The sequence below is a fragment of the Gallus gallus genome, chromosome 2 (genome assembly GCF_016699485.2).
Source record: "Gallus gallus isolate bGalGal1 chromosome 2, bGalGal1.mat.broiler.GRCg7b, whole genome shotgun sequence".
Classification (NCBI taxonomy): domain Eukaryota; kingdom Metazoa; phylum Chordata; class Aves; order Galliformes; family Phasianidae; genus Gallus; species Gallus gallus.
In genome coordinates, this window is record NC_052533.1 from 99,131,622 (window position 1) to 99,146,155 (window position 14,534).

The following is a 14,534-nucleotide window of genomic DNA, read 5'->3' on the forward strand; positions in this document are numbered from 1 at the left end:
CAGAAAGCAAATAGAGGTAAAACCCAATATTTTGGCAAAAGAATTAAACTCATGAACATAGATGCCATCCTGCTTGTTAAATACTACTCAGCTGGTACAGGATGAGCCAAATATCAGACATTTCGAGAGAGTTTTGAGAGACATTGAAAATAAAAAGTAATTTTCACAGAGAGATGAAGTAGATGTGGTATCTAAGAGAAGCAAAAGAAGAATACTTCTTGTAAAGAAATGTTATAAACAGAAGTACCCATCGTACTCATATTACTTTTCAATCATGTTTTGTAATATCTGCGTAGCTCCCTTCTACTCACAGCTCTTCTGCCTTCTCTGGATGCTGCTTCTTGCAGACATGCCATCAGCTGAACAACATGTGGAATGAGCCTGAAACAGAATCTTCAGGAACTATATGCACATCCTGTATGCACTGGACATCCATACAGCCAATAAGTGAAAAACTAACTCATAAAGCTTATGCTTTCAGGCTGCCCAGAGAGCTGGTGGATGCCCTGTCCGTGGAGACACTCAAGGTCAGGGTGGATGGGGTTCTGAGCAACCTGATCTGTTGTAGGTGTCCCTGTTCATTGCAGGGCAGTTGGACTGGATGGCCTTTAAAGGTCGCGACTCAAATATTCAATGATCCTATGATTCTATGCTTTATGAAATAAGCGAGTGCTAAAACATTCAGGAGCAACAAGACTATGCTACAGTCTGTCTCTCATTTTTTTTTTCCATGAGAGTGAATGTATTGTCTGCCTTAAGCATCCCGAGCTGGCCAGCCTGCTGCCAGGCACTGCCAGCATGCTGCTCCCTCGTCTCTGCTGCAGCCTGCAGTGAGCTCTGGGCACAGCTCAGCCTGATTTTTGGGACCTGCATGGTGACAGGTGTGAAAAATGCAAGAAGGTCACAGTAAAGAGAGGCTGCTGGGCTTCGCGTTGCAAACAAAACATTTCATTAGCAGTTAGAGAGGATGCGGTGGGAAAGGAGTTAAAGATTTCAACCTGCAGGTCTGCACTGCCATCCAGTGGATGTTTTAAATCGCTGCAGAACTAAAAGCGAAGCTTAAGTTTACCGTACCAAGATTTCAAATTCTCTAGATAAATGTTGCGAGATGTTCAAGTTTAAACGGAGCAGAACATAGGTCTTGAAACTAAAACTACCTTACGCTAATTATCTGCAGTTTTCTATGGCTGCTATTTTTCATAATCAAGATGGTGGTGGGAGGGAAGTTAACTTTTTACGCACATAGGTAGTGATAGGAAAAGAGGGGGAACAGCTTTGAACCAAAAGGAGAGATTTAGATTAGATGCCAGGGGGAAAATGTTCACAGAGAAGGTGCAAGGCGCTGGCACAGCTGTGCAGAGCAGCTGTGGTGCCCCATCCCTGGAGGTGCTCAAGGCCAGGTTGGATGGGGCCCTGGGCAGCTGAGCTGGTTGAGGGCAGCCCTGCCCATGGGGGGTACTGGGTGGGCTTTGAGATCCCTTCCAACCCAAACCATTCTGTGATTCTATGATTCATTTTTATTACAAGTATTTCATGTGCTCCAAGTATCTAGAAAACAGACATATTGTTTCTATTAGTATTGAGCAGGTAATTAAATAACAAATTAAAAAATCCTATAAGATCACAATACACTAAAGCACAGAGTTATCACAAATAACAATGCCTGAACATTGAAATAGTGTTAATATTTCCTTGAGCTACATGCTGGTGATCTAGTTTTTGATTTACAGTTTTTATTTATTATTTTATTTATTATTTTTTTTTATTCCACTTCATTTCATTTTATGTTAGTCTTGTTTGCGGTTTCATTACCATGCTAATTAATTGAATTACATATCTGCTGTTTTGTTTGTGTCATGTTGTGGAGTTTATGGAGTACTTTGGACATGTTGTAATGTAAAATATTCACTCAAAGTCATTGTGTAAACTCTGTGCTGTCTTGTTTATGTTACAATTGGCTCACTTTCTATCTCCAATACATCAAATTCCAGTTTTCTTCATTTCCTATTGTTCTACTAAAAATCCTACTGCGAGAAGAGCTCTTTCTCCTGTCCCCTGCTAGCATTAACGAGAGAGTCTCAAAGCAAAATGTTTGCCAGGTTATGTTGGGCATGTGATATATATATTATAATTTATATATAATAATTATATATTATAATTTATATATATATATATTATTGACTTTTACAAATTACAAAAACTGGAAGAGAGAGAAAGTGATGGTTTCATGGCAGCTCAAGTTGTGTCACAGACATTATGGTTGGACTGATGTGACCCTGACCATAAAGGTGCCTTCTGGGAGTTTCTGTTGCAGAGTCACCTCAGGCTGCATCAAAGTACAAGGAGAAGGAGAAGGGAGTTTTTGTGGATGGGGAATTGCTGCTTGCGGCACCTCTGTCTGCTTCCTGGAGACAGCCAGAAATGTGCAGGAAGGTATTCAGGGGATGGTAAATACACCACTGAAATGCCTCTGCAGATAAGGACTGACTACAACTTGATAATGTTTTCATTTGTTCAAACTTGATTGAACATTTCTTGATTGAAGTCAAAGAGGAGCGAGGGAGCTCACCTCCTAAGCTCTCCGCTCATCAAACTGATTGGCTTTGTGTCTCATTCTCCAAAACAAACCTCTAATTAGCAACTGTGTTTACACAGAAACACTACCTTAGTAAATACAGCCTGGCAATCCATCCATCATGTGGATAATATTTATGTAGAAACAGTTGGGTTTTTTTTTTCCTGCTAAGCAGTTCAGGTTATAAATGTTTCTAGTGTCTCATGAATTTTTAATTATAACTGTTTTTAAAGTGAGGCTGATACCTCGCTAAATATTAAAAAAAATTAGGCTGCTTCTGCCCAGATGAGCGCTTCTTTACACAGCACAAAGAGACAGAAAATGCTACTGTGAGATGCGGTAGCATCTAACACAGAGTTTGCACTGTGCGTGACTACGTAAGTAAAAAGGAAAGCAGAGAGTAAGTTCTAGAATGTGCAATTTAACTTGTCGCTAATTAAAAAGAGACAGCTCCATATACTTTTCCCTTTTCCTTGTTATTCTTTATGTATTTATGAGTTAATGGGGTGTCTGAATTCCCCTATTTTCCAGGTCAGGCAATACTTTCCACACAGTGCAAAGCATGATTGCATTAATTTGGTATATGTATACTTAATTCAACATCTTACAGTTAAATAACACTGGGATAAGGTTGAAGATAAACTGTAAGCCCTAACTCTGCTTCCATTCTTTATGTTAACACTGAAGTTTGGGTAGCAGAAGGTATCCCTAAATGGCATTAGAAAGGTGAAACACAGTGATTTCCAGACCATGTTGTCTCTGTTTGTTTGAATCCACTAGGAAAGTTCATTTGAAATGCAGATATGAGTACCAATCAGGCAGTAGGAAGACACCTCCACCTGCTTTCATAGAGAGGAAAGCTGAGTGCTGGCTGTGACATGGTACTCACTGAACCTTACAGTAGGACACTGCTATCATTTCTCAAACTGGGATCCTGACATCGTTTACTGGATTGTTGTTTTTCCAATGGTTTGAGTCTTGAGAAGTCGATGCAATAAATTATTCAGTTTGCTAAGAATGGCTTTCCAGATATGTGTAAAGTATTTACTTGCAATAACAGGAAAGGCAGCTAAGATTAAATAATGGCATTATGTGTGTATTTCTGCCCACGTTAACAAAGCTATATTGGCTCTTGAATTTGATTCTATGGCAAATTTCTATAGCGGAAGCTTAAAGCTGATATTAAATTCATGTTTAAGGGTATAAATGAATCACAGCACTTTAAAAGCTACAAAAGACAACCACAGATGTAAATTGTTCCATAATTTGTTAAGAGGTCACATGCTTAAATTCTTGGCTTTCATTTTCTACTATATAGAGGTTTCGTTTCTTGCGTTATCTCTAGATATGCTAAGATCAGACCAAGATGACTTCTTTTAACATCGATTTAGCATAGGCAGGCATGTGTCTGGGCAGCAAGATCTTGGCACTTGCTGTTAAAAGCTCAACCACTGGAACAACGCCGACATCCTACAGAACTTTTCCCAGCTGCATACCCCATTGCACTTGAGAAGAAATCCAAACTCACCAAAGAACGATCCGAGGATGTGATTAATTCCTATTTAATATATTTTGCAAAATAATGAGGAAACGAAAAAAAAGTGACAAATTTTAATCTGCTCTCATAAATTATTTTTTTTTGTTGAGCTAAACTTATAAATTCTCTATCTGTTCAGAATTATCTTAGATGTTGGGAGCACAAATTAAATGCCATTCAAATTGCTCATCTCTAGAAGAGCTGTGTTATATTCTCTCTCCTTCCTAATATAAATTTGAAAGTGGTGGGTTTGGATCATGCAAGTTCCCTAAGTCTTTCCTACAAATGCAGGATCAAGTTGGAGACGACCAGTAAGAGTTAAAAAGATTTTTCTGCTCTTAAGCCTTGTCCTTCATGTTATATGTCTGTCATAAACTTACCTGGGGCTGTTCCTTTGCCTGCATGAATTACTGGAGCCTTCAAGCTCTTGCAAACAGTTTAATCAAAATGCAAGGAAAAGTTCCATGCCCAGACTAGAAACGGCATTATTGCTGTTGTTGATTACCAATGGTGATGGTATTGCATTTTATATAATTTGTGTTCAATTTTCCCAATAGAAGTTCTGCATGAATGTACTGTGAATTCTGGGGGAGAATATATTTGCCACGATAAAGCCTAGCATCAAATCATTCCTGGTGGACCACTACAAGAATTTCCAGCCTGTTAGCTGTTCACAGAGAGCTTATTGAGTCTTCCTCCAATGGCATGGAGATGTGACAGAAGAGGTTTGGGCTGGATACTGGGAAAATGTTCTTCACCAAATGTTGGCTGGACACTGGAATAGGCTCCTGCAGGTCAGTGGTCCCGGCCTCAAGCTGCTAGAGTTCAAGAAGAGTCTGGACAAAGCTCTAAGACACATGGTTTGAATTTTGGGTGGTCTTGTATGGAGCCACAAATTGGACTGGTTGATCCTTATGGGTCCCTTCCAGCTTGGGATATTCTATGATTCTATGATAACGTCTTCCAGAGCCAATAGTTCAGTCCATTCTAGTAGGACAACAGCAGAAACCAATCAACAGAAAAACAACTCCAGGTATTTTACAAAGGAGAACTTTAGTGGAGGAGACAGGCAGAGGAGAGCTCTTGCTCTGGGAGCAGAGTAGGAATTCATACAGAATCTCCTGTTTTCTTCCATTCCCTCTTTTTTTTCCATCCAGACCAGCCAAGAGTGCCAGCTTCACTACAAAAGCACCACTCTGGCACTTAGGTCTGAGCAGCTCTGGGGTCAGCACAGCTGATCTCATGAGGTCTCCTCCTGCCCAGGTCAGAGCCACTCCATCTGCCTGTGTCTTGTGCGCTTCTCCATGTCAGCTCTGTGCAGCCTCCTGCAGCAGCTGTTTCCCAGCTTCCACCAAAACAGCAGCTTGTCTTTAATCCTTGTGGAAGCCTTAGTCATCTCAGAGCCAAATTATCACAACTCAGATTTCAAGTTACAACTTGAAATCGCTTTCAGGGGTAAAAAGGGCAAAATATTTTGCTGCCAGAGCAGAACTCTGGGATACCAACAGAGGGACAACAGCAGGGCACTGGGTCTTGCCTGGGCCAGCAATGCTATCCTGGAGTTAGACTCCCACATGTCACACTGCAGAGGTGGCTTTCTGTGCCAAGAGGAAGCTGTGGGCAGGGTGTGCTGCGAGGGGCCTTTTGCTTTGAATTTAGTCCTCCCTTTGGTCTGTCACAGCTGAGATTTATTAACCTCTGGACATGCTTTTCTGATGGAGGGAGGAAAGCACTTGAGGGGTTCTGGGGAAAAAAATAAGTTATCTAAACCAGCTTTTAGTGGTGAGTGGATGTTTATTAGAGGTAGACAGGCAGTTTACTGAACGGCGTTTCCCTCTGATGACAAGCAATAATTATTTTCAGAGAGCTGTTTCAGAGCACTTGGGTGGTGCTTCTGAGATAATGAGACAGAAACACAACAGATAACAAGTGTGTGTACGAAGAAGCCCAGCAAAAAAACAAGCAGCTAAAAAAACAGAAAGGGCCTTTGTTCAGTACAGCTGTTAATAAAACCTAACTCAGCCATTAGATGTAGGTTTTAGGTAGGATTATCGCCTGGTTAGATCCATGTACCTCATTTGCCATGCTATTCAAATTCCCTGCTGTACTTTGAGCAAATATTGTATCAAATATTCTTTAAAGGTCAGGCACTGATACAGGATGCCCGGGGAGGTGGTAGAGTCACTGTCCCTGGAAATGTTCAAGGAACTTGTAGATGGGGTACTGAGGGATGTGGGCGGTTAGTGGGCATGGTGGTGGTGAGCTGATGGTTGGACTGGATGATTTAGTTGTCTTTTCCAACCTTAATGATGCTATTCTATAGTGGTTTGCAGTGAAGAAAAAGGATCAGTGGAAGTAGGGTGGGGAGCAAAGATGGGCTGCTGGGACGTGCATGTTATTGAAGCATTGCTTTGGCTGAGGAGCAGTGCAGCACTGCTGCTGGCTCTGAGTGCCCTGCTGCCCTCGGGGTCAGGAGGTGACTTCGTGTTCCCAAGGGGCCTGGAGGGAACCTGCCCCAGCACAATAGCTCGGCCTTAACGCAGCAACAGCAACCCAGACAAAGGCTGAAAAAACATATTTGGTGTTCACTGGGCATTTGCTTTGGTGCAGGACAGCAGAGAGATTCCATTCAGACTTTGTATATTTGGTCTTTCTTCAGCCTGAATTCTCCCAAAACTCTGTTTTTGCCAAAGGCTATATTTTTTTTATCAGTAGGCTGTTATGCACAGATGTCTAAATTAACACACTCGCTTTGGGCTGCCTAATCCTAAGTACTACTATTTTCCATTCTTTCACAACTGAAACACTGAGTGCTTAAGGCAAATCTAACTCATGATAGTTATGGGGAGAGAAAACAAGATCTTAAGAGGTTCCCTGTAATCACATCTCTGACCATTATCTGGGTATTTACAAGTAACTTATTTTCTTATATCATATGACAAACTTCTTTCTGTTTTATTTTGGGGTTAATTTTTGTTAGTAAAACAGGTGACAGTGAGGTATTCAGAAATTTTCCTTCCTAACATGAGTGCATTTTCTGTCTTTCTTTGAACAAAGTTGGAGCGGTAACAATTGTTTTAAAATGCAAAAGTCTCTCTGTCCTTTTAATTTGCACTATTGAGACTACTGCACTACAGCTATTGTACTGTTTGTATTACTATTTATGTTGGGAATATATGACACAGCAGGGCTCAGAGTGTCAGCTAACACATATGGTCTTTGGGGACTGCATAAATGTGTTTGGAAGCGATGTAGCTCCACAGACTACTTGTGGTGTATAATTTTCTGTTGCAATTCGCATACAGAGGTTTAGTCGAACGTTAACAAATGAGGCTGCTGGTACAGTCCAGGGCTAGATCAAAGTATTACAGAATCATTAAGGTTGCAAAAGACCACTAAAATCATCTAGTTCAACCGCCAGCTCACCCCCCACCATGGCTACTGACCACGTCCCTCAGTGCCACATCCACACGGTTCTTCAGCACCTCCAGGGACAGTGACTCCACCACTTCCCTGGGCAGCCTGTGCCACTGCCTCACTGCTTTTTCTGAGATGAAGTTTTCCTAATATCCAACCCAAACCTCCCCTGGCACAACTTGAGGCCATTCCCTCTTGTCCTATAGCTGTTACCTGGGAGAAGAGGCCAACCTCCCTTTATAGAGAGCAGTAAGGTCTCCCCTGAGCATCCTCTTCTCCAGACTGAACAATCCCAGCTCCCTCAGCAGCACCCCATAAGGCCTGTGCTCCAGACCCCTCACAGCCTTGTTGCCCTTCTCTAGACACACTCCAGGGCCTCAGTGTCTTTCTTGCAGAGTATTCTGATGAGGATAAACACGCATAGAAAAGAACTGGCAATTAACTCATTTCATGCATGAAAGAAAGTGTGCTGGAATTTGACAAAATGGTTAAACTGATTATGAAGCTGCAAACTGGTGGGATTTTATGCTACACAGATGCTCCTCTTTCTCTTCCCTTTGTACTTGGTTCCCAACTGGTACTTGCAGTCCCTCACAGAGGGTTTCTTAACCTGACCTCAACAATTTTAGAAAAAATGACAATTGGCTCTTGAAATTTGTTGACTTTTCTCTCTGCAGATGTTTTGCTTTCCTCCTCCTTGCCTGTTCTGAAATTTAAGAAGTTCCTGGTGCAAGCAGAGGACAGATCTAGTGGAAAGGACAGATGTGGAGTGTTATTTATTTGCAGGCTTGAAGGCCTTTGATACCGTTTTATGGCAGAACATTTTCGTTTTTATCTCCTTGACCTGGGGATTTTTCCTGTTTGTATGTTTTGAGTATAAACATTGTCATGCATTCTCAAGTATAACTCATAACTCTTGAGTTACACAATAAGAAATAGCTTTATTTTATGTTAAACGTATACATTACTACTATTTTCCTGAGTTTATTTACCCATATCAATAAAGCCCAAGCTGCAGTTTGGGCTCCACCAGCAGCTCCCCACCATGGGAGGAACACACTTGCAGCCTAACTCTGCTCACACAACCCACAGGCATTCTGCTATTTTACAGTGTAGTTTAAAAAGCAAAGCAATCTAATATTTTCCTAGAAAACAATCAGTATATGTTCTCAGTGATGCTTTGCATTTGAGGGACAGTGTCTTTTGGCTAGAATGGAGCAGGCTGCCCAGAGAAGCTGTGGGTTCTCCATCCCTGGAGGTGCTCAAGGCCAGGTTGGATGGGGCCCTGTGCAGCTGAACTGCTGGGGGGCAGCCCTGCCCATGGCACGGGGTTGGACTGGGTGGGCTTTGAGGTCCCTTCCAACTCAAGGCCGGTCTGTGATTCTAAAATTCCTCCCAATCAACTTCATCATCTTGGGCACTCAGTTCTTTTCCCCCCAAAAAATGTTGTTGCTTGCTGCAGTGTATATGGGATAGTCCTTATAGGGTGCTGTATGGACGAGCTGCGTGACAGCCCTTAAAACAAGGAAGCAAAGTGTGTGTGGAATTTCAGTGAAACACCTGGGAACAGCTCTGCCTTGCACTTCTTCAGCCTGTTTTTGTGTAGGTTCCAGAGGCAGCTGATCATTAAAGCTGCAAAGCCTTTCGGTAGGACAAAAGCAGGCGGCCCTTTGGAGAGATAAACCTTCAGTTGACAAACATGGCTGCACTGCTGCGTGTGCGCGGAGTGGAACACATCGGCACTGTATGAAGTCACACAGCTGGGGGGGGACACACTCGCAAGGAAAGCCTCAAGCCGAATTTTTCAAGCCCTTGGCGGTGTCAGCCGCATAGGAACACCGCACAGTGCCTTGGCTTAGCAGTGCCTCCCCCGCGCTGCACAGACACTTTACCCTCATTACTTCACACTCTTCCCGTCCCCCCCCCGACCCCGGCTCCCGCAGAACACCAGCTCGTTCATTGCGACCCTCCCGAACTTTTCGGGCGCTCAGCGACCACAGCCGGGAGAGCTGCGGGGAGGGGGCACCTCGGTGGGGCTCCGTGGGTGTGCGTGGGTGCGGGCGCGGGGCGGGGCGGCCGGGGGGAGCCTATAAGACGGGAGCGCTCGGCGGGGCGGGCAGCGGCGAGTCTCTCCCGGCGGCGGTGGCGGCGATGGTGATGGGCAGCGGCGGGCGGTGGCTGCTGGCTCTATTGGCGGCGGTTTCACTGCTCGGGGCGCCGGGACGCGGCCAGCCCCGAGGTGAGGGCGCGGACGTGCGGGGCGGGGGGTGCTTTGGAGTTTGTTCGCACCCCATCCCGGGGTTGGGAGAGTTTCTGGGGTGCCCGCGGCGTGCTCTTGTCCCTTCTCTTAGCCATCCCCTCGTCCGCTCTTGTCTCTTTGCTCTTTCCTGGTGCCTTTTCTTCTCCCTCGGCTGCGGTGGGGCCGCCTTCTCCCTTTGCGGGGGCCGTGAATAGGCGGGGGACACGGGCCAGTGCCCGCTCCCCGGGGTCGCCCTGTAGCAGCGGAGCCCCCGGGGCCTCAGCACTGGGTGCCCCCCTCCCGGGGAGAGGTAGAGCGGAGGGATGCCTCACTCTGAGCTAGTCTGAGCCGATCGAGGGATGAGAAGGGGAGGGGGAGGGAAGCATGTGGATGTAATGGAGACAAGTTGCAAAAGTTTTCTTTCTTCGCACGTGCTTCTGCCCGGTGCGCTGCCCTCGGTGCGCTCCGTGCGAGCAGCTCGGCTGCACGCATCCTCTTTGTTCGCAGAGCGGCGAGCGGGGTCTGTGCTGCGGGACTGAGGCTGGGCAGCAGCTCCGGGTGAGGGCTGCGAGGTGCGGCACTGACCCGCACCGGGTGCCCTTCTCTGGTTGGGCTCCGGCCGCTGATCTGCCACCGATCCGCTCCAGGCATTGGTTCCCGGTCGCGATTGGGTTCGGTGTAACAAAAGCCAAGTCGGGAGGCATGTGCTGTGCAGATGCGTGGCTTGATATTGTTTAAGGTAAAGCGTGGCTTTCAAGATGGATGTAGTGTGGGAGATCAGCATCTGGCTGTTTGCGCGCTGCCGTAAAAGCAAGTGTGGCTGTTAATATGTGCGTACAAAACGTCATCCTCAAAGTCAGAGTGGCAAAATCGAACCCAAGCAAATTCCTAAGTCTATAAACTTCAGCTTGTAGGTAAGGAAACCAAGCCTTGGTTGTGAGAACTTAGTCTTGGAAACAAATGAAAAGACAAAGTGGTTCAAAACTTACATTTCACAGTCTTTTTTTTTTTCCCACACAGTACCATCTTGTCTACATCAAATAGCCTTAGTTCTTGGTTCACATGGTTCATGGTATGCTAGCATGCAGCTAACAGTACTATTATTATTATTTAGGATTCTCCTATAAGCTGATCAGAGAGCCCACAGCTATTCTTTTTTCCCTAACATAAACTTGCAGTGATCCTACTGCAGCTTTTGTAATGAGTTTAGTGCTGATATTCCAGCTTGTGTGCAGCAGCTCGCATGGTTGGTCGTCTTGATAAAATACATACTTTAATATCACTGATTGAAGATAGCAGGATGTTTGATTGCACCTAAGCTGCCCCTCCTGGGGCTATTTAAATTAATTACCTGATATTTTTCTAGATGAAAGATCAGGTCAGGAGACCATTCCTTCTATTAGATTAAGTTGATAGATTTTTTTTTCTTCCTCTCAGCATGAGAGCACAGATCCACAGAGGAAGCAGTGGGCATCAAACCCCCCGGTGGAAAACTGCCTTTCCAAAACCAGAATTCCAGATAACTGAACCTAAAACAATGCAAGGAATGCGATGCAGATTAGAATAGCCATGTCGCTTGTGCAGAAAGTAAACAACTAGGGCTCAAACTTGCAAGCATCGCGATGTTCCCCTGTTGTGGGAACTGAAAGATTTCTTAGACATTGGGCCAATGTAGAATTTGGGGGGAAATACACCTTGGCATGTTTGTGGAGAGTACCTTGGTAGAGCTCTTTCAGCATTTCCTGTTTTTCTGTCAGTGCTTTTGTCCTGTCAGCAGATGAGGAAACTGGAGCATACAATAGTTTGGGGTCTATCAGAGAGTGCTGAAGTCCAGGCTAAGAAAGAACAGCACAGAATAGTAAAGTTACTGCAGCACACAGCTTTAAAGGTTAATGATTGGTTCTTTCAGCCTAAAGATTAATATCTACATACCTATAAAATTTAGTTGGTATTTTAATTGCAGGTATGTGGTTGAGGTATCCCCATCCTGTTGAAGAGTTGGGTCTGATTTTCAATTGAGTTTTTGTACCCAGTAATGGGTGTTGTTCTCAGTGAAGCATGTATCACTGGTGTCCCAATCCAGATGAGAGCTGGTTTGCTGCCTCAGAAGCAAACAACCATTTCAGAGGCTTATGTAGCAGCTTTGCTTCACTGGAATGTGTTCTTCATTATACTGAGGGTAAGAGTGCTACACGTCTGGGAAGCAGAAGAGGAATCCAGTTAATGACTGCACAGTATTGCTTGTATCTCCCATATTTAATTCTGCCACTGTCAGGTGATTTTCTAGTACTTAAAAAAAGAAATCATGGTTATTTCCATTTAAGTTTTAAGCCTACCCTACTACAAGAATCTGGCTGAATAAGCATGCTTAGGCTACGACTAATGCACAAATAACAACTTTATGGTCAGCAACCACATTTTTTTTCTGAAAGATGAAGCGGTAAGGTTTACTTATAAAGCATATTGTTAGAGCACTTGCACAGGAAGTGGGAGATTTGGGTTAATCTCCTTAGCTTGAGGTGGTCTGAACCCACATCTCCAGTTTCTAAATAGAGTGCCTTATTGCCAGATTGCCGTGACAGGTAATGGGGGGAGAGGCACATCTGAAATCACTCCAAAGCTCTGAGATCCAGCTACTGCGTAGTCAAGAATGCAAGTTCAAAGGGTGGAGAAAGAGAACGGGTAAGAGAAAAAGCTGATGCTGGAGTTGGATGGCTATGACTTTGTCTTCGTGTCTGGATAGGTAAACGGTCTTCATTGCCTCACTACATCCTTATACGTTTTGTGGATTGATACAATTTCCTCAGACACTTTTGAAAAAGAGAGCCAAACTTCCGGAATGTATTTGGTTGGCAGTAAATCATTGAAGAAAGTTGTCTTAAAGATGAGCAGGATTTTTCATTACTGAGCACTTTCTGCAAGAAATAAAAAAAATATGTCATAGGGACTCAACTGCCATGCTGTCCCTATAAGCTAATGGCTTGAGAAAAGCTTGGTTCAACTAGTCTCAAATACTAGATGCTTCGAGGGTAATAAACCTGTGGCAAAGAGTGAGGTGATGCTCTGTTCCTAGAATCAGTTTCCGCCTGATTCCCGTCTGTCAGTTGTTGATGCATCTTCTGAAACGGGAAAGTTTCTATACTCTACAAAGATTTTCATTTCTTTAAATATTTTCCTTAAGCATCTCTACTACACTTCCGCAGTATTAATATTTGTTGCTGACAAGAGAGAACACCAAAAGTAACCTAAAGTCCCTTGCAACTTGTGGAAAGCCTGGAGGCAATGTTGTTTGCAATTTACAGTAGAAGGCAGGAGACTGATGAGCTGAAAATGTGCAAGGAGTCTGAGACAATCATGTAATGTTATGGTATGCTGAGAAATTTCCGATTTTTGGCAAAACTGAGCAGAATAGTGAACTTTGAGTTTACATTTTCTCCCTGGTTTGGAAACAGTTACAGCAAATCTATATGCCTCATGTGTCTTCACATGGGTTAAGTAGCAGGGCCCCAGGATACTTATTAACTGTCCACACTCAACTTGTTTGGCTATGTGATCGCCCTCTTTTTCTCGGGCACAAAGGAACAAGGTGGGGCAACCTCAGTAGAAAATGAGTCTCTCTAAGAGTCATCTCGTGATAGCCATCTGCCCACGGGACATGGATAACACCCATCACAGAGCTATGGAAGAAGCTCTCCAGCTTAGCTGGCTAAGGGGTTGTGGGACCTTGCAAGGGACAAAGGGGAAGAACAGTTTGGGATTGTAGAAGACATGATGGGGAAGGAACCCATAGATGAAGGGCCAAAGACAAGGAAAGAGGAAGGGCAAAACCTGGAAAAGGGGGGGTGGAGGGGGGAGAAATCAAGGTGATATGAGAAAACAAGTGTAGTGTAAAAAAGGCTACGAGGACAAAAGAGGTCAGTTGGCTGTAAACAAGTAGTCAGTCAGCATGCTTGTCTTTCCATGCTGTGTGCCTCATCAGTATAGTCTGTCTTATCTCCTTACTAAACTGCTTTCCTGGGTGATGGGATTTGTATGCTTTGAATGTGAAGGTCTTAATCAATGGATAGGGGACCGTGTGTCATAGAGGCTAGTGTGTCTTGTGTGCTTGGCTGGAGAAAGTGGAGTGTGTACATGTTGTGTGGGTCTGTATTTCAGTGTGTGATCAGACCAGCTAGCTTGTAGGATGAGAGCCAAGTTTCAAAGCAGACAAAGTTTTGGGATGGATACTGTAGAGTTCAGAATGTTTGTGAGTTGGATGCCAGAAGGACCAGGAGATCCAGTGGGGAGACTGTGGGGTATAGATGTTGACTAAGATAATAACTACATGAGAGTGCATCTGTTTGTGAGCCAAAAACAGATGAGAAGAACTGGGCCTGTTATTGGGTAGGCTGGGAGTGTAGGCCAGTTGCTGAAGGCGTCCATATTGGGTGTGTGTATGCAAGTGGAGCCATGGATGCGAGAGGCTCGTATACCCAAGTGCCAGCCAAGTAGGAGACCTGAGATCCAGGGGCCAGTTACTAGACAGATTGAGTGTCTAGAAACTGAAGAAATCCACATTGCATTTATGTATGAATTTTTATTTTCAACTTACAGATTTCATTCTGATCAGCTGGAGTAGTTAACAGGATGGAGCTGTTAGTGTTGCTTGCATTTGTCTTTGTTGATATGAGTGATTGGCAATTTGTGTATGCATATGTGTTGTGTTTGTATCTCTGAGTGTGTATGTACGTGTATACCTACTGGGAATATATTCTCAACTCTACTAT

General features: G+C 44.2%; 1 protein-coding gene across 2 annotated transcripts in view; it reads left to right on the forward strand.

Moving 5' to 3' along the window:
* The first annotated feature begins 9,643 nt into the window (after positions 1-9,643).
* LAMA1 (laminin subunit alpha 1) overlaps positions 9,644-14,534 on the forward strand; it is a 99,207-nt gene continuing 94,316 nt past the window's right edge. For both annotated transcript variants that reach the window (NM_001199806.2, XM_046917198.1), the window contains exon 1: positions 9,644-9,768. In NM_001199806.2, the coding sequence (NP_001186735.2) occupies positions 9,687-9,768 (82 nt within the window). In that variant the 5' untranslated portion in view covers positions 9,644-9,686. The remainder of the gene's footprint in view (positions 9,769-14,534) is intronic.